We start from the raw sequence: 19,181 nt of genomic DNA on the forward strand, positions 1-19,181 counted from the left end.
GAATGTATTAATACCCTTTAATTTTTTCACATTTTGTTATGTTGCTTCCTTATGTTAAACTGCTTTAAATTACCCCCCCCCACGTCAATCTACACTCCATACACCATATTGACAAAGCAAAAACAGAATTGTCACAACTTCATAAATGTATTAAAAATAAAAACTCAAATAAGTACCTCGCATAAGTATTCATACACTTAACTAAATATTTAGCTGAAGTACCTTTACAGCCTCAAGTCTTTTTGTTTGATGTGACAAGCTTTGCTCATCAACATTTGGCAATTATCTGACATTTGTCTCCTCACCTCTTCACCTCTCAAGCTCTTTCAGGTTGGATGGGGGCAGATGCACATTTTAAGGTTTCTCCAGAAATATTTGATTGGGTTCAAGTCCAGGCTGTGGCTGGGCCACTCAAAGACATTCAACAGCATTGTGTATAAGCCACTCTTGCTGTGTGCTTAAGGTCACTGTCCTATTGGAAGGTAAACATTCTGCCAGTCTGAGGTTCTGAATGCTCTGGACTGGGTTTTCTTTAAGGCTATCTCAATATTTTGGTGCTTTGAGCTTTTCTTCTATTCTGATGAGTCTCTCAGTCCCATAGCATGAGGCTGCTACCAGCACACTTTACTTTTGGGATGGTACTCTGCAGGTGATGAGCAGAGCTGGTTTCCTTCAAACATGATGCTTAGAATTGAGGTTCATCAGACCAGAGAATCTTGTTTCTCAGAGTCTGAGGGTCCTTTAGCTTTTTTTTATTCCAAGTGGGTTTTCTTTTGTCTTCACTGAGGAGAGGATTGAGTTTGGCCACACCGCCATAAAGCCCAGATCAGTGGAGTGTTGCAGTGATGTTTGTCCTTCTGTAGATTTCTCCCATCTCCACATATGATCATGGAGCTCAACTAGAGTGACCATCAGGTTCTTCGCCACCACTCTAACCAAAGCCCTTCTCCATCAATTGCTCAGTTTGGCCAGGAGGCCAGCTCTAAGAAGAATTCTGGTTGTTTCAAACTTCTTCCATTAAGGATAGCAGAGACTACATGCTTCTGTGACCCTTCAATGAAGCAGATTTTTTTTCTGAACTCTTCTTTTTTTTTTTGTTTCTGAGCTCTACAGATTGTCCTTTTGACCCCAGGGCTTGGTTTTTGCTCCGATATGCATTATCAGCTGTCGGACCTATTAAGACGTGTGTGCCTTTCCAAATCATACCCTTTCAATTGAATTTGCCACAGGTTACCTTCACTCAAAGTCTAGTAACACCTACAAACAATATGAATGCTCCTGAGCTAAATTCCAACTGTCCCAGATAAGGGTATGAGTACTTATGCAATGGAATCATTTAAGTTTTTTTTTTATTTTTAATAAATGTGATGTTTTTTTTATTTTTTTTTTATTTTTTTTGTAGCTGGTCATGAGCTGGTTTAAGCTGGTTCTTAGCTGGTCATGCTTCAAAACATACCTAACCAGCTTATGCTGGATTTTTCGACAGGGATGTAGCATTTTAAATGATTAATTTAATTACTTTTTTATTTATTTGGACAAAATAGCATATAAACATAATATCTGCAACATTTTTATTATTGGCCATAATATGAAACTAGCCTCCGGTTTCACAGACAAGGCTTAAGTCTAGTCCTAGTCTAAAATCTAAGTCTGAGCTGTTTCAACTGAAAGAAACTTGCTCTGTGTCAGACTTGGTCTCTCTGTGTCTCGTGTTTCCCCTCTTCTCGTGCCCATATTTGGTCTTTCTGTTCCTGTCCTCGTTCCATGTATTTATCAGTTCATTAGTTCCAGGTGTGTTGTTAATTATCTAGTTTAGTCTGTCCTTTATAAGCCCTGTGTTTCCCTGCCTCTGTGTTAGGTCTGATTGTCATTTTTATGTGTATCTGCATCTCCAGCGATTTCTAAGTTTGTTATTAAAAGTCTATGTTAGAAAGAAGTTCCTATGTCTCCGCGTTTCCCTGCTACAGAGTGTGTGTTGTGACACTCTGACTGATCTTAAAATATAACAGTGCACTTTGGTTTGCCTCAAGATGCACACCAGTGTTTATTTCTAAGTATGTTTATAAAAATTTAAATGTCCTAATTGAACTAAGGCCTAATCCTGGCTTAGTTTAAGCCCTGTCTGTAAAACCAGGCCTAGAAATATTAAAAAAGATATTGGCCAGATTTTTTTATCTTGGTCCCTACGGTATTTATGTAGTGTTAAGTAAAAAAAAAAAAAAATTAAATTGCCAAAGAAAACGTGACGATAACGAAAAACCCAGCTTTGAATGACAAAACTATAGTGAAAATATATCAAACTTTGTATAAATTACTGAAAACAAGATGATAATGCTAGGAAGGGAAAGTCTAGGAAGAGATCCAATCAGAACTAATCTCCTGCATGATAGAACGGTTAGTTGAGCACATTTGAATTGTAATGTATTGATCTACTGTACCTAGTGGGGAATAAGTTAGCATACACTTGCTGCATGTCTCATAAGACGTTAAAAAAATGTCTGTATTGCATGTTCAAACCTTAATATCATTCAGGTTAATAGAAGTTTTCCCCAGAAGTATTATTATAGTATATAGTGTTATTAACTAAACCTGTTAGATTTTACAACCCGAATTCCGGAAATGTTGGGATGTTTTTTTTTTTTTAATGAAATGAAAACTAAAAGACTTTCAAATCACATGAGCCAATATTGTATTCACAATAGAACATAGAGAACAAAACAAATGTTTAAACTGAGAAATTTTACACTTTTATCCACTAAATTAGCTCATTTCAAATTTGATGACTGCTACAGGTCTCAAAAAAAGTTGGCACGGGGGCAACAAAGGCCTTAAAAGCAAGAAAGTTTGAAAAGATTCAGCTGGGAGAACATCTAGCAACTTAAGTTAACTGACATCAGGTCTGTAACATGATTAACTATAAAAGGGATGTCTTAGAGAGAGAGAGTCTCTTAAATATGGGCAGAGACTCTCCAATCTGTAAAAGTGTGTGTAAAAAGATTGTGGGATACTTTAAAAACAACGTTCCTCAATGTGAAATTGCAAAGGCTTTGCAAATCTCATCATATATAGTGCATGACATCATCAAAAGATTCAGAGAAACTGGAGAAATCTCTGTGCGTAAGGGACAAGGCCAAAGACCTTTGTTGCATGCCCCATTACTAAATGGGCCCAGGAATACTTCCAGAAACCACTGTCTGTAAACACAATCCGCTGTGCCATCTGCAGATGCAGACTAAAGCTCTAGCATGCAAAAAGGAATCCATATGTGAACATAGTCCAGAAGTGCAGTCGTGTCCTGTGGGCCAAGGCTCATTTAAAATGCACTGTTTCAAAGTGTAAAAGTGTTCTATGGTCAGACAAGTCCAAATTTGACATTCTTGTTGGAAATCAAGGATGCCGTGTCCTCCGGGCTAAAGAGGAGGGAGACCTTCCAGCGTGTTATCAGCGTTCAGTTCAAAAGCCAGCATCTCTGATGGTATGGGGGTGCATAAATGCATACGGTATGGGCAACTTTCATGTTTTGGAAGGCTCTATGAATGCTGAAATCTATATAAAGGTTTTAGAGCAACATATGCTCCCCTCCAGACGACGTCTAATTCAGGAAAGGCCTTGTGTATTTCAGCAGGACAATGCAAAACCACATACTGCAGCTGTTACAACAGCATGGCTTCGTAGTAGAAGAGTTCGGGTGCTGAATTGGCATGCCTGCAGTCCAGATCTTTCACCCATAGAGAACATTTGGCACATCATTAAACTAAAAATACGTCAAAGATGACCACAAACATTTCAGCAGCTGGAAGCCAATACCAGGCAAGAATGAGACCAAACTGCAACACCAAAACTCCAGAAACTCATAACCTCGATGCCCAGACATCTTCAAACCGTTTTGAAAAGAAGAGGAGATGCTACACCATGGTAAACATGCCCCTGTCCCAACTATTTTGAGACCTGTAACAGGCATCAAATTTGAAATTAGTTCATTTTGTGCATACAATTGACAAATTTCTCTGTTTAAACATTTGTTATGTTATATATGTTCTATTGTGAATAAAATATTGGCTCATGTGATTTTTTTTTTTATTTTTTTATTATTTTAGTTTTCATTTTATTCTAATTTAAAAAACATCCCAACATTTTCAGAATTTGGGTTGTAGTTGAAAAAATCTACTGTATATTTAGTCGACTAAAAGTAGACTAAAACTAAAAAAAATCAGATGACTACAACTAAATGGCATTTTAGTCAAGACTATGAATAAAACTTAATCAAAATTTGCTGTCAAAGTCAACTTTAAAAGTGATATATTTATGTTGCAAGGAACTGAAAGCTCTCATGTGTAGTTTAGGGACCAGTTCTCACTATTAACTAAGTGCTTATTAGTAGGCATTAGTATGCATGCATATTGGCTGTTTATTAGTACTTAAAAAGCTTATATTAATGCCTTATTCTGCAAGACCTTATTCTACATCTCTTAATCCTACCCCATACGTCAACTTAATATCTTCCTTAGTATTAGTAAGCAGCAAATTAGGAGTTTACTAAGACAAAATTCAGTTAATAGTGCAAATTGGTCCCCATACTGAAGTGTGACTGCTTTTTTTTTTTTTTTTTTTTTAAGTTAATAATTTTAGCTGTGTGTGATGCTTGAGTCAAAAGTCAAAATATATTGCATAAAAAATCCACAATAGCACTTCAAGTGTTCTATTTGTGGTCCCATACAGACTGTAACACCTAAGGACATAAGGAAAAAAGTTAAATTACCTTACTGATGCATTTCTGCAGCTCAGTTAGTCTTATAGTTCCTATGGAACCTTTCTGGGGCTACAAATTATAGTCTGAGGTGCAATATGTTTCAAGGACAAAGGACAAATCAATTGGCTATCTGGGAGCTGGAAATCACACAGCTGACACAGAAGCCATGTGGTGCTGCGTGCATTATAAACCCGAAAGCTGTAAGGCGCCAGCTTAAAGAAGCCCCTGGGACTTGTCCCAAAGGCGTTGTTAGCTGATTATCCAATTAAATTAATTCAACAACACATTTAAAAAATACAGAGGCACTTTGAATCATGCCTCATATACTTAAAGTGTTTAAAAGTCAAGGTTGAGGCTCATTTTTCAACTTTCAACTATTTTCAACTTTCAGCAACCCAGAAATGTGGCTCCATATGACAAAATTAATGTTTCTTACCTCAAGGTACACCACCCAGGGCATAACTAATGTGGCCACTAGAAGATCTGCCACCGCCAGGCTGACAATAAGGTAATTAGTGGTGGTCTGCAGCGCTTTCTCTCGGGAGACTGCCATACACACCAACACATTGCCAAAGACAATGACAAAGATGAGGAGAGTCAGGAGCATGGCATAGTAGTTATACTGATGCTTGGCCTCACAGGTTGTGCTGTTGAGGGCCCCGGTCCCGTTGTCAAAATAAGTGTCATTGTAGGGATACTCCGTGAGGAAATCCATGAGCTGTTGCCAGGGAAGAAGCCTGAAACTGAAAGACATAATTCACTGTCAGTGAAGCTGCAAATATGGAATGAAACCAAGCAGTAGTACGCCAACACAAAGGAAAATATTATTGATCAGATGTTGCTCTGTCGTATCACAGTAGAGTTTTCTGTTGTGTTTCATTTATAGCAGACTTTGTAATTTATAGCCCATGTTCATCACCAAATGGAACGAAAATTAGGATTGTTTTCAAACAGCTTTCCCAAACACTCCTGAAGTCATAAGCGTTTGATATTGAATTGAAAATTCTTACTTTTTTCTTAAAATTCAGTTTATATGTTAAAAGTTTATATCTTAAAATTCTGATTTATTTTCTAAGAATTCTGAATTTACATCTAACAATTCTCAGTTTTTCCTTTGAATTCTGCGTTTACATTTGCAATTTTCAGTTTCTGCCACAGAATAAAAAATGGAAATTACACCTTTTATCTCACAATTTAGATTTTTTTTTCCTTACAATTCTTTAAAATGTTTAAAGTTGCAACTACCTTTCTTAATTTATCAAAGTTTTGAGTTTATATCTCAGACTTTTAATAACATCCATAATAGCATTATAGGATTTTAAGTTTCTGATGCACTATAAAAAAAATGAAATCGGTTTAAACTAATTATTTAGTAACTAGTTCCACAGAAGTTTTACGTTCAGTGAATTTCTGACTTCAAAGTGTTGCCTGAATTGTTATTTTTTAGTTGGCTCAACCTTTACTGAAGTTTTATAGTGCACGTACACGTGTTTTTATTAGTTTAGTCAACATTAGCATAGCTAATTGTTGACTGGATTGGAAAATAACATTCATTCAATGTTTTTCTAATATATTTGTGTAGACTTAATATAATATGTCCTCTCAACTAAGGCCAAGCAATAAAATTAGCTCAACTTAAATATTTTTGCCTTTCCAACATTTTGTTAATTAGATTTTTTACAGTGTGGTGTCAAAAACGTAGAAAAAAAGGAGACAAGATTTTTTAAAGACAAAAATGAAAAAACAAAAGTCTTTATTTGCAGTCGTTTAATGAGGTCATTTATATTCACACACAATATTTTGTGACCGTATGAGGACAGATTCAATTTGATACAGTTACAAAAGCAGCGAGACTTTGAGGAAGAAAAAATGAATGAGAACGGGGAATCATAAGCACTCTTGCACACTATGGGTGACACTGAGCATTGTAAGTGAACAATCAACACAATCAGAGCATTCACCTGACTCTCACACAGTCACACCCATCTTCATTTCCTATGTATAATATTTGAGACACACATTATAGAAAATATCTTCTATCCTTCCTCCAATTTCTTCTCTAAGCTCCATAACACTGGACAGTTGCTGAAACATGATTGATTTTTCTGTGTGAATAGTGGCATAATAGCTGTCTTGTATTGATTTGGAATTTACACAAAGATCTATTCTTGCTTCAAAATCAACATCTCAAACCGACAGGAAAAAGCAGCGAGGCTGAAAATATAAGCTACTAAAGCTTAGGGACAATTATCATATATATTACAAATATATATAACATTTATTAAAATAATGTTTGAATTCCTCCATAAAATAAAAATATACTATGTTCTTATGTCTGGGGCAAACTATCAAAAGAGAAATTGCGGATATCATAAGTATTTACACCTCAGTATTTATAAGTCAGAAATCCAATTAAACAAATTATTGCTTTCTCTAGCAGTTGTTTAGTACGTTGGTTTTGAAAATCGAATTCTTAAACTAGTAAAAATAAATGTACTAGTACATTTCTGTAAATTCTTTGCTCAAATCTAAATCTAAAATTACAGTATTGTCCTATTTTGCTTTCGAATTAAGTAACATGAACACAATAAAACACTGGTATACATTGGAATAGACACAGCTATATATATATATATATATATATATATTAGGAAGAGTTCAGATGCAAAAGCCTCTAAGTGCCATCTGAAATTTTCATCTAAAATTTGCATTTTTATCAGGTTCCTATGTATAGGTTCAGTAATTTTACTCTAATGGCAATGTATAGGTCCTTTTCTATGAAATTCAAGTGAAACAACTGAACATAAATATAGGAGCCTGATTATTTATAATGATAATTTTAGAAGAAAATTTCAGATGGCACTTAATGGACATTTCGGTTCGTTGCATGAGGCCTTGCAGGGAATACCGGCAATTCACCACAAGTAATGCAACACTGTTTGATAACCACCAGCAGAAGAACAGCGAATGCCATGAGTTGCGCACTTGAAAACAAAGCCCCCTAGACATTGACCATGCGCTGATTCTGAATGCGTCTCTCACATAGACTGACAAAGGAGTATACTTTAAAGACTTGCACACTCAACTGCTGGGCTTTGTGCTCGTGTCTCCTACCTCTCTCATTTGGCACAAATCCAAATATTCCATAATATTTCCATATTTGCGATGTAACGTATCTGAATGCTAAACTATTATTTATTATGTAAATTACAGGCTTTGTACTTCAGTCGGGTTCCAACGGTGACACAGAGGCGGGAACGCTGATGCTTGGTTCACTGTCTGTATTTTATTTTTGATAAAGTGACGTTACCAACTGCGCTGTTAAGTTAGCAATGCTGGAACTGATGTGTGTGTTTACATTTTTTGTATATTGCCTTTCACATTTTTGATATACTTTCACAGTTTTGATTTGTTGGTTTTAATTTTGAATTGTTGTTTTATGACTATATTTTGCTGAAAAGCCTATAACAGACTATTAATATGCACAACCATACACCAAATAGAGGGACAACACTATTGTGAATGTGTCAATGAACGTTTCATTAACTGTTTTATTGTTTTCATCCTTTATAAAGCATTGTTTCAACATTAATAGGCATTAGTAAGCAGTTTGTAAATACAGCTATAAATGCCTTGTTCTTGAGCATATCTATAATGTTTAATAATTGTATTTTCATACTTTATGAATAATCAATTTATCATTTCTAAATTATTATGTTATTTACAAACCAGTTATTTAGCAGTTGTCAGTGGTTCATAAGATAATTTAGAAAGTTTAAGTAAATGATTAATAAACTATTTTAATGTACATTTATAAATCTTATTATTTAGACACATGACAATAGTTGCTCAGTGTGTTAATAAATGCTTTATTAACACATATTCCTGCTGTAATTCATTATTAAGTTAGGTAGTTATAAAACATTTAGCAGTTGCCAGCCATCTATTTTTGTGAGCTCATTTAAAGCAAGGACTATTCATACCTGGTAAAGCATTTACAAAGGAGATTTAAAAGCTCATTTATCTTCCAAACAGAAACACAACACGGAGGGATACAGAACAAATAAATATTTTTTTCAAGATGCAAAACGTACAACTGTACACTTGATTAAAAAAAGAAAAAGAAAAATAAACCTCTGCAATTTCATAGAAAATAAAAATAAAAAATCAAGTGTACAGTTGTACAGTCTCTTTTTTTTGCATCTTTAAATAAATATTTCTGAGTTCTGTATCCCTCTGTTTGTTTATTTGTTCTGTTAGGAAGATAAATGAGCCTTTAAATCTCCTTTGTAATAGATATGCTTTTAAATCAACAACAAGGAATTTATAGCTGTATTTATAAAGTGCTTACTAATGACTATTAATTTTGGGAATATGCTTTATAAAGTATGAACTGACTATTTACTAATGCTTACCTAATGATTAATAGCATGCAGTTATTATAAAGTGTTACCAAAGTATGAAACTATACTGCTGGTTACGGTGTAAACCAACACACACCCCTCTCCTGAATCTCCTGAATTAGACATGAAATTTGGTGTGGAAATTACCGGTAAGTCTGATCTGTGCTCATCCTCAACCAAATTCTTAGGATTTGTGAATGAGAGTTTATCTAATCCAGCATGTCACCAACCTCCTCACACTCATCCACTCAGTTACACGTTTTCTAACATTTGCCCTCTTTAACTCTAAAGCCTATTGCTGTTGAGCTTTAGAATATTTGGCTTTTGATTAAAGCACTGAATTCTCAAGAGAGTCATCATTTTATCTAGTTAAACTCAGTCAAATCAATAATTAAACATTTACTTGTGATGTCAAGTCAGTACACAGATGAACCATATGTTGTACTATAAGACAGTTACAAATGATAATAGCAAAGTGTAACGAACCAAGAAAAACACAAATGTTCAAGCATCAAGGCAACAAAAAAAAAAAAATCAATATATAGTTTTTCATCCTTTTCATGCTCATAGAAAGAGAAAGTGAGACAAAACTACAAACAAAGAACGGAGAATAAAACAAATGGCCTGTTACAGAAACAATTTCCCAGGTCCTTTATAGCAACAATCTATATTTGTTGCCCTCCACCCTTACCCAGCATCACCTGTGAATGTGAGTGTGACGCTGGCGCCACAGACTCAATGGAGCAAGTGAGGGCTGCTGATTGATGCAAACTGTCTGACAAAATGATGTCTGTGTCAAACACAGCAGAGAGGATCTTCCATCCAGCTATGACCCAACAAGAATCAATGAATCACTTCGAACCACTGAGCCTCTTCCCTTTCCTCAGGATTGGTCATCTGAGTTGCTTGTTTCACTTATTTCAACTCCTAAATGTCTAGGATTTAATTTGCACATTTGTTACAGGGTATTTACATTTTAATGTATGTTCTTTGAAGAAAATTAAGTTATTCATTCAGTGACGTTTACAGAGTAGTTTTTTCTTGTTGTGCCAGTTTATAACATACTTTTAACTTTAATATTAAGTAAGTTACTGACACAACAAAAAACTATTAAACGTATTCTTGACTTGAGATCGAACTGAAAGGGTAAATCGTATATCTTAAATCTTATATATATATAAAAATGTAAAAAATTATTTTTATTTTGTTAAAATAAAAGATCAATATTTAAATAAAAGATGCTGGTTTTATTTTTTACAGCCTTCTATGATCATATTTACCAAGAGTATAAATAATTTTGAGCACAGCAATACATATGTGCTCAAAACTATTTATATTATTCCAACTTTTTTGGAATTTTGAAAAATGGACACATTATTGATGAAACAACTGTTTACTTTAGAGAACTTTAGAGACTTTAGGGCAGTCGTGGCCTAATGGATAGAGAGTTGGACTTGTAACGTGAAGGTCATGGGTTCGAGTCTCAGGTCCGGCAGGGATTGTAGGTGAGGGAATAACCAACACTCTCTCCACCCTCAAAACCACGACTGAGGTGAGACCCTTGAGCAAGGCACCGAAACCCCAACTGCTCCCCGGGCACCGCAGCATTGGCTGTCCACTGCTCCAGGTGTAAATGGGTTGTAAATGTAAGTGGTGTGTGACCCATACTTGGCCACACACCATTTCCCCCCTCCCCCATTTACATCAATAATGCACATATATATGCTAATCCATGCGTGTCCTTGATCTAAAGTATGACTGACAGGCCTGTGTATTTCAGTGATCCAGGCCTAAACTACATCTGTTACCAGGGTCTGACTGCTGCCGGTCTGCACTTTACCTCGTGGGAAATCTAGGCGAATATCATCAGAGATGAATTAAGCTTTTGAATGAAAATTAATGCTGGGGAGGAACGAGGTGATTTCTGCTTCTGCTATAGGTAACAATTAGCCTCAAACATCTTTTACCAATCAATAACATGTGGCACTTTGATTTGATTGAATGAAGGCTGGTTTCCTGCAGCAGAGGATCTCTGATATTCCGTTGCTCCCTGATTACCTGTCCAATACATCTCAGTCTAGTTGGATACAGTATTTGACATGTTTTTCATGGCCAGAGAGCCATGTTTCTTTCTGACAGTGTATGATTGTGATCGCATAAATGAGAACTGACCCCCCAGACAAACCAGTGTCTGGTAAGATGTCACAAAAAAGTGGCACTAGATCCAGCAATAGGACAGTGTGGAAACTACAGAGAAAGAAAAAGCAATTTCAGTGTCATTTTCTTCATATCTGTTCCCACCCACAGTAAAAGGGGTCTTTTCGTGATACGCACTTGAACACATGATGGGGAGAAAAGATTGTATTGCAATTTCTGCAGGCAAAGCATCATTCAACTCTACCTCACGGCAACCGATATGTGCAGTCTGTGGCACTGGGAGAAGGGAGGATATCATATTGCAGGAGTGATGTAGCGAATGGAGATATATTGGGTTGTGAGATTAATCAAGAAGGGTTCTTTTCAAAGCCCCAGAGTGAAGATCTTTTTGAGAGTTGATACTGTTTAGTCACTTAACAGCAAAAAAAAAAATATATATATATATATATATATATATATATATATATATATTTCACTTAATTTTGATGGTCCCTTTAACCTTTAAATGCATTCCTCAGGTCTTTAGCGACCCGGGACATCCTTCTCTATCCTCTCCCTCCTTCATTTTTTAAAGTTAGACACAAACTTTCTTAGTATTCCTCAATCTATTCATTATAAGCAATATAACAAGAAAAAAAATTGTAAAATATAAAATAATGCCTGTTTTCGGAATATTTCTGTAGCCATTTCTACAACATCAGGAAGGCAAACTTATTTATTTTCTCATCTAACACAAGCAATCAAACCAACATTAGGCAAGTTGGTGCTTTGAAGAAAAACAGACAAGCAACATGATAATTAACAGAAAAAAAAGATGAGAATGCACCTTTCTGTAAACAATACAAAACTTGCCCTAGCATTTTGTGATCACTGCCAAACTTTCGAACAAATAAATATGCATAGGCTAAATCACATCATACACACGTTTATAATTCTTCATAAAGAAAATAACATATTCAAATGTGAGCCTTTAAATAGGCCTACGATTGCCGTTATTATTGAATTTCATTAGTCCCAGTTATGATTTATGCGCGGATGTTCACGGAAAAGTGTGCAAGACAAGACATTTACAATATCACGATTATGGTTAAATAAGAAAAAAAAGACACATAACCAAATTAAGCTACATTTATTTTCATATTAAATATCTCAGCACATCATTAGATATGACATTAAGGTCAACTTGTGTAGATTTATGTTGTAAAAAGGCTTACTTTGGTGTATATTTGTATACTTTTACCATCTATCAATCTCAGCATGGATTAATTTTGTCCCTGAACATTTGCCTCACTAAGGTTAAAATATGCTAAGTCTTTCTTTGGCCTTCGCTCTGGAAGTGATCTGTTGATTCTGCTAAACTTTAATTAAAACTGAAACTAAAAAAAAAAAAACTAAGCTATATAAAAAATAAATGTGTTCACAAAATAAAAACTAAATTAATGAAACTAATAAAAACTAAACTGAATTCCTTAGCAAATTTGAAAACGATATTAAAATAAAACAAATTTAAAAATTCAAAACTATAATAACCTTGCTGTGCTGATCAAAAGCATGATGGGAAACGACTGACTGATGACACAGCTCATTGATTCACACAACTGTGATGCTGAGTTCTCTGCTAAAATGTTTTCTTTATTAATCTTTTTTCTGATTTCATGTAATTGTCTATTTAAATTATTCTTGAATATTCCCAAACACTATGACAGTGCGATCTCTGTGTGAGATATGTGATTGTTGTCATATTTCTATAAAAATTTGTATTAATGTAGAAATGGATGATAAATAAGCCTTTCTTTCGTATGGGATTAAATAGCAAGCACTTTGAGTGTCTTGTTCATCATATTTATATACATATAAAAGCAGCAGAACTGAAATTATATCACGTTTATCAGCAGCACAGCACTTGTGTGAGAATAACGCGATATCCGCCTTTGATCTCGTAGCTATCTGTTCTACTTCTAGAGGTCAGAACTGTCCGTCTTGACTGCGCTTAGCTTATTTCATCAGGCAAGGCAAGGCACTTCTCAAACAAGCCTAATAATAGCTGTCATTAATACTGAGCCGCGTAATGCGTTTTCTTTAACCAATTTCTGAGAGAAACACCGTGAAACCTTGCGCGTTAGTTCATATTCCACATCTGCTTCACTGTCGATATAGTTTGCATAATCATCAGTAAAGTGTGTTCTGAGATCTGAGGTCTTATATCACTGTATTAGTTATATCACTGAGGAGCGTTACGTGTCGCTGGGGAATCCTGGAGTGTGACGGGGAACCCCAGTATTACAGCACAGCGTCACACAAGCCATGATACAAAGTTACAGAACTAAGCAACCGAAATAAAGAATAAAAAATAATCAAAACTTCTACTTAGCGCTTGCTCCATTTCTGCAAATCAGTTTTTGTAAATTAATGACTTGATCCACATATGGCCTTCATCAACAGCCACTTGAGCCACCTGCTGGTGAGCGGCTGACATCAGCTGGAGATCATGCATCGGTGCTCTACTGCTATTCCTTCGGGTCTCGGATGTGCACCGCTGAATTTTCTGCCGAATTTTAACCACTGAATTTGTGGCAGCGAATTTGGAAAGTGAAATAAAATGACCGAAATTTGCCTGTCGAATGTTACACATCGAATTTTTAAACAGATTGAATATTTTGGAAGTGAATTCTGTAAGGTGAATATGAATTATTGAATTTTTAATTATGAAAATGTGTGTGAAATATTTTGAATTTAAATATTCACAGCTTAAATAAACAACTATGTTAAATTGCAGGACCTAAAAATGCAAGCCCTGGAAATACAAGGCATTAAAATGCAAGCACTGTTAATTGCAATGCATCTTTTTTTTTTTCGATTTGTGGAATTCAGCATGCTTTATGTTTCAAAAACTATTGTCATTATTCTGCTTCCATAGTCTACTAATACTCTAATGAGAGTTAGTTGACATGTTACTTAGTGTCAACAGAATGTTCAAAAGGGACCATCAAAATAAAGTGTCACCATGTATTATATTATAATCAGCAGACATTTAAGGTGCTAACACAGAGGTTTGTTCCTACAGGTTACTTAGATCAAGGGTTTTCAAACTGTTTGACGCCAAGGGCCCCAAGATATGATGATCCCTCTTTTATGCAATGCATACAACAGTCAGGTTCGGGAATTAAAATTGCCATTAATTTTTTTTCCATGGGGGAATTGATTTTTAACAATAACACTACCAATAACAGACCCAGGGGCGGACTGGGACAAAATGTCAGGCCAAGAAATCTCACACTTATCCAGGCCATCCCATACACCCACAACAAATTTTGAAACCACGGACAACTATTTTTTTGTATGGCCATCTTCATTATCACATAAAAAAGTTTAAATCCTTAGTCTTGAGCCACGCAAAATAATGAAAGGTTATCACTTGAACTTCCATTTTCCTTTTTAGTCTCTTCATTTTCCCTGACATCTCTGTCTCTCGTGTATAGTTACTTTTTTCACAAATTTTCTTGTACCTGTCACTTTTTCATCAACACATTTCCACCTTGTCGCAAAACAACCACCTCATTGTAATTTGTTTGCACATTTATTTTAGAAAATTAATTGTATTATTACATAAGGACCATGTGTTATTGTTTTCTCTTGCCTAAATGCCAAAATTAGTACAATTTAGCTACATCTTGAATATATCTTTATAGACAAATCTTAAGTCCGCGTGAACCAGAAGTGGCTGCCGACTTTATTTCAGTGTGACGACGTATTTCCAGCAGAAACTGAATATTGAATAGAGGGCAGGGTTTTATTTTGAACATGTTTTTGCATTATCATGGGTCATGTTTTGTCCTAAGGAAAATTAATTAATGGTATTATTAGGCCTATGGTAAAAGTATATTAACCATGTTTTTTATTTGTTGTTGTTTTTGGTGGATTGACTACCAATTGTAATCTTTACAGATTTTTTATAAAAAGTTTTACTACAAATACCATGGTGAAACTATATAGTGTAGCAAAACCATTGTTAATTTGTGGTTACTATACGGTTTGACTATAGTAACCATGGTTTTTGGTTTTAAGGGTTGTGCTGTTGTCTGCCTTAGCTCCCTCTAAACCTGTTATAAAAACGATGTGAATATTTGTCTGTTAAATTCCTACTCTTTACAATTAGCCTATGTCCTTTTGGTAATTTTGCAGTAATTAATTGACTGCTACTGCTAACATTAGCTAGCAGTTTGATGCTTAACTAAGTAAACAAAGACAAAACTACAATAGTCTATTTACATATGTAACTGACCTGCACTTGAAGTCCTGAACAGGACAGTTTTGACTCTCTGCTCTACCAGGCCACTCCCACTCCATTCTCGAGTCTCGCATCCTTCTGCTTCTGGCGGACATGTGGATGCGCGGAGCGTACGCGAGGCGAATTGCGTTGCCAGTCAAGACTAACTGATTCATGATTTATTAGAGTTTTATTATTGAAAGGCGAATTCGGAAATAATCACTTTAGTACATTCGGCAGCCAACAACAACAACAACAAAAAAGTGTAGGGCAGCAGGCCAAACTGGCTGCCGGGCCACCGGGCCACCGGGAATTCTCCCTGTGCTCCCAATGGCCAGTCCACCCCTGATGTGAGCTACAAGGCTGTTAGTAGATGCACATGCTATTGTTAAAGCCATCAACAGACATATCTATAAAAAAACAAAAAAAAAAAACTTCTAAAAATCTCTCTTAAATACAAGCATTTGGAAATAAATTTAAAATACATTTTTTCTAAACATTACCAACATCTTTAAATCAATAAATGGTTATTTCACTCTTTAAAACTGTTAAAAAAAATAGTCTTGTACCTTTTGCATTTTGATCCGAATTTTAAATACTTCTTTGCTTCCTATCAAAATTTGCAACACTGTGATTTACCTTGCTGGCTGGTTTGGAATATGGCATTTACCTCTATAGTAAATATTATTCTAAATAATAATATTATTAAAACTTTATATTAACCTTCACTGAAATAATTACTGCAATGTCTTCAGATACAATTATACTTTTAAATTATGATTTGAAGCATAAACATACATTATTAATGTAACAGGACAGTTAACACATTTACTGTCACTATTCCAGAATATTGAGAATATTAGGCCTATAAGTCCTGCAATGATTCAGCATATTTTTTACTCTATAGAAAAAAAATGAATTTTAAACACAAATACTGATAACACAAGGCTGACAGTGCATTCTGCGAATCAGCATTGGTTCTCTGATGTCCTTCAAAGAAACATGCTGCACCTATGACACAGTTTGCCTAGACACAGACACACAGATTTTGATCTATTGGCAAAAGAAATTTTCACAAAAAGCTATGTTTAGTCCATTTTTGTACTGATTTTAGGAGACTGCATGTGACATGCAGACAAAATTATATTGATCATGTTCACGAATTAAGAATTAATTTTCTCATTTTATTAATTCATTCCATCATGTAAGTAAATCATGGCCATGTTGTACTAATTCACCCCCTTGTTTTAACTATCAAAATGGTGGGAATTAATCAGTAAAACGTGGCCATAATTTATAAACATGGGAACATAAATTAAACACTCATGAAAAATAATTCTTAATCAATGGCCATTATATAAATAATTATTTAGCCTACTGATTCCCCCAAACACATATGCAAAAAAAACATTATTTTGCACCTGCAATAACCGTGGAATTGAATTGTCAAATGTAAAAATATATATATTTTTTTTTTGCTTGACAGCTGCATTCAAAAGCCCCTTCTGTTTGAATGGACATGACGCCTCTGATATTTACCTTTTGTATTCCATCATTATTCTCTTCTACCCAATATAAGCCTTACTAAGCATCTTTTAAGTAGAAGACACTGCAGCAAGGGAAATGTGTGTTTTACTCATGATATTACTGTACCTGTCAGGCTTCTATGATAATTAAATTGAATGAATTACTATTCTTAAAATCTCATCTGGAATATAAATTTACATCATTTAATGATAAATAGGAAGCAAACTGAAAACTGTTGCATGTGTGTTTTTGGTTACTGAACGTGATTTCGACTGGTCTAGAGATCTGGTTTAGAGATCAAAATGAAACAGTAAAAATAACAGTCCTAAACTAGATAACTTTTAGTGAATGTATAGTTCACTATGGAGCAAGATTAGTCAGTTAGCTCTTTAGCCAGTCAGATTTGAGCCTGTCAGTTGACCAATCGTAACCTGTTGTGGGCGAATAAAGCACATGCCCTGGGTGTTCCAACCTGGTTGTTACGTCACCAGTGTGAGACCACAGTTCAAGTTACAATTTAGTATAGGTATGTGCAGCTGATCATTTGATTTTAGTTAACTAGCCAAGTAAAGGTGCATTGTTTTATTTTTTCATGTTTACTTTAAACTTCCATAACCTCCTTGCAGCTCCCATTTTGAAAACCCCTGACTGTCCCACATGGTGCACTTGATGTGTACAGACTTGTGGTGGATATTGTCTGTGAGTGTCTGTGAAGCCCACAAGACCATAGAGTGGCCCACTGTCATGCTTTCTGGTTTCAGAGGGGTGCTCAAAATCTCTTTTGCCGCTGCTGGCAACCTCCCTACATCCTTTGCCAAACCTGCACAGATGCAGACTCCACAGTGGACTACTATTTGACAGTCTGTGCAGAACTCCACAATAAATAATGCTGCTAAAGTGTAGATTTAGAGGAGGGCCATAAACATTTAGGGTAGTTTTTGATACTGTAAATTTAAATTGGATTGAATGCAATCAACAAAACAGCAAAAACTGAATTAAATTAGTTATACAGTACACATTTAAAATATATATTTTTTTATTTAATATATCATTTCATATCAAATTTAACTTAATTAAAAATAATGATACTGAGAAAAAAAACTACTTAAAAACATTTTCACAAAATTAAAACATTCATACAAAGTAAAATTAATATTTATTATACCTATATACAGTGGTGGTCAGAATTATTGGCACCCTTGGTAAATATGATCAAAGAAAGCTGTGAAAATTAATCTGCATTGTTAATCGTTTGATCTTTTATTTAATTTTACTTTTGCAAAATTCTAACCTTTCATTGGAGAATAAGAATTTAAAATGGGAGGAAATATCATTATGAAATAAATGTTTTTCTCTAATACACATTGGCTAATACACATTTGCCAGTTTAACAGCTCTAAATTTTCTCCTGTAATGCCTGATGAGGTTAGAGAACACCTGACAAGAGATCAGAGACCATTCCTTCATCCAGAATCTCTCCAGATGCTTCAGATTCACAGCTCCATGATGGTGCTTCATCTATTCAGTTCACCTCACTCAGGGTTTCTACAGGGTTCACTTTCTACAGGGTTCAGGTCAGAGGACTGGGATGGCCAGCAGAAACTTGTTTTTGTGCCCAGTGACCCATTTTTGTATTGTTTTTGAGGTTTGTGTTTGGATTATTGTCTGGGTGGATTATTGGCCCATTATAAGATTTCTTGACATAGGGTATTGACATCCAAGTATTCGTGCTCTGCATTTAAGTGCACATGCATCCAAAGTAAACACATACAGCAGTGAACAGACACCCGGAGTAGCGGCCAGGAGCCATTTATGCTGCGGCACCCAGGGAGCAGATGGAGGTTCGGTGCCAAGGGCACCTCAGTCGTGGTATTGAGGGTGGAGAGAGCGCTGTACATTCACTCCCTCCACCTACAATCCCTGCCGGCCCCAGACACGAACCCGCAACCTTTGGATTACGAGTCCGACTCTCTAACCATTAGGCCACGACTTCCCCACACAACATTAAAAATATAGACACACAACATTAAAAATACAGCAGTATATTTCATTGTACACATGGGGTACTTTTTTATCC

The 19,181-nt window shown here is 35.3% G+C and overlaps 1 protein-coding gene across 1 annotated transcript in view; it reads right to left on the bottom strand.

Moving 5' to 3' along the window:
* LOC306869794 (D(2)-like dopamine receptor) overlaps nucleotides 1-5,465 on the bottom strand; it is a gene marked incomplete at both ends in the record, with an annotated part of 43,255 nt that extends 37,790 nt beyond the window's left edge. The window contains one exon of the mRNA XM_079416708.1: nucleotides 5,187-5,465. Within this exon, the coding sequence (XP_079272834.1) occupies nucleotides 5,187-5,465 (279 nt within the window). The remainder of the gene's footprint in view (nucleotides 1-5,186) is intronic.
* Between the last annotated feature and the right edge of the window lie 13,716 nt (nucleotides 5,466-19,181).

The sequence above is a fragment of the Barbus barbus genome (genome assembly GCF_936440315.1).
Source record: "Barbus barbus genome assembly, chromosome: 5".
Classification (NCBI taxonomy): domain Eukaryota; kingdom Metazoa; phylum Chordata; class Actinopteri; order Cypriniformes; family Cyprinidae; genus Barbus; species Barbus barbus.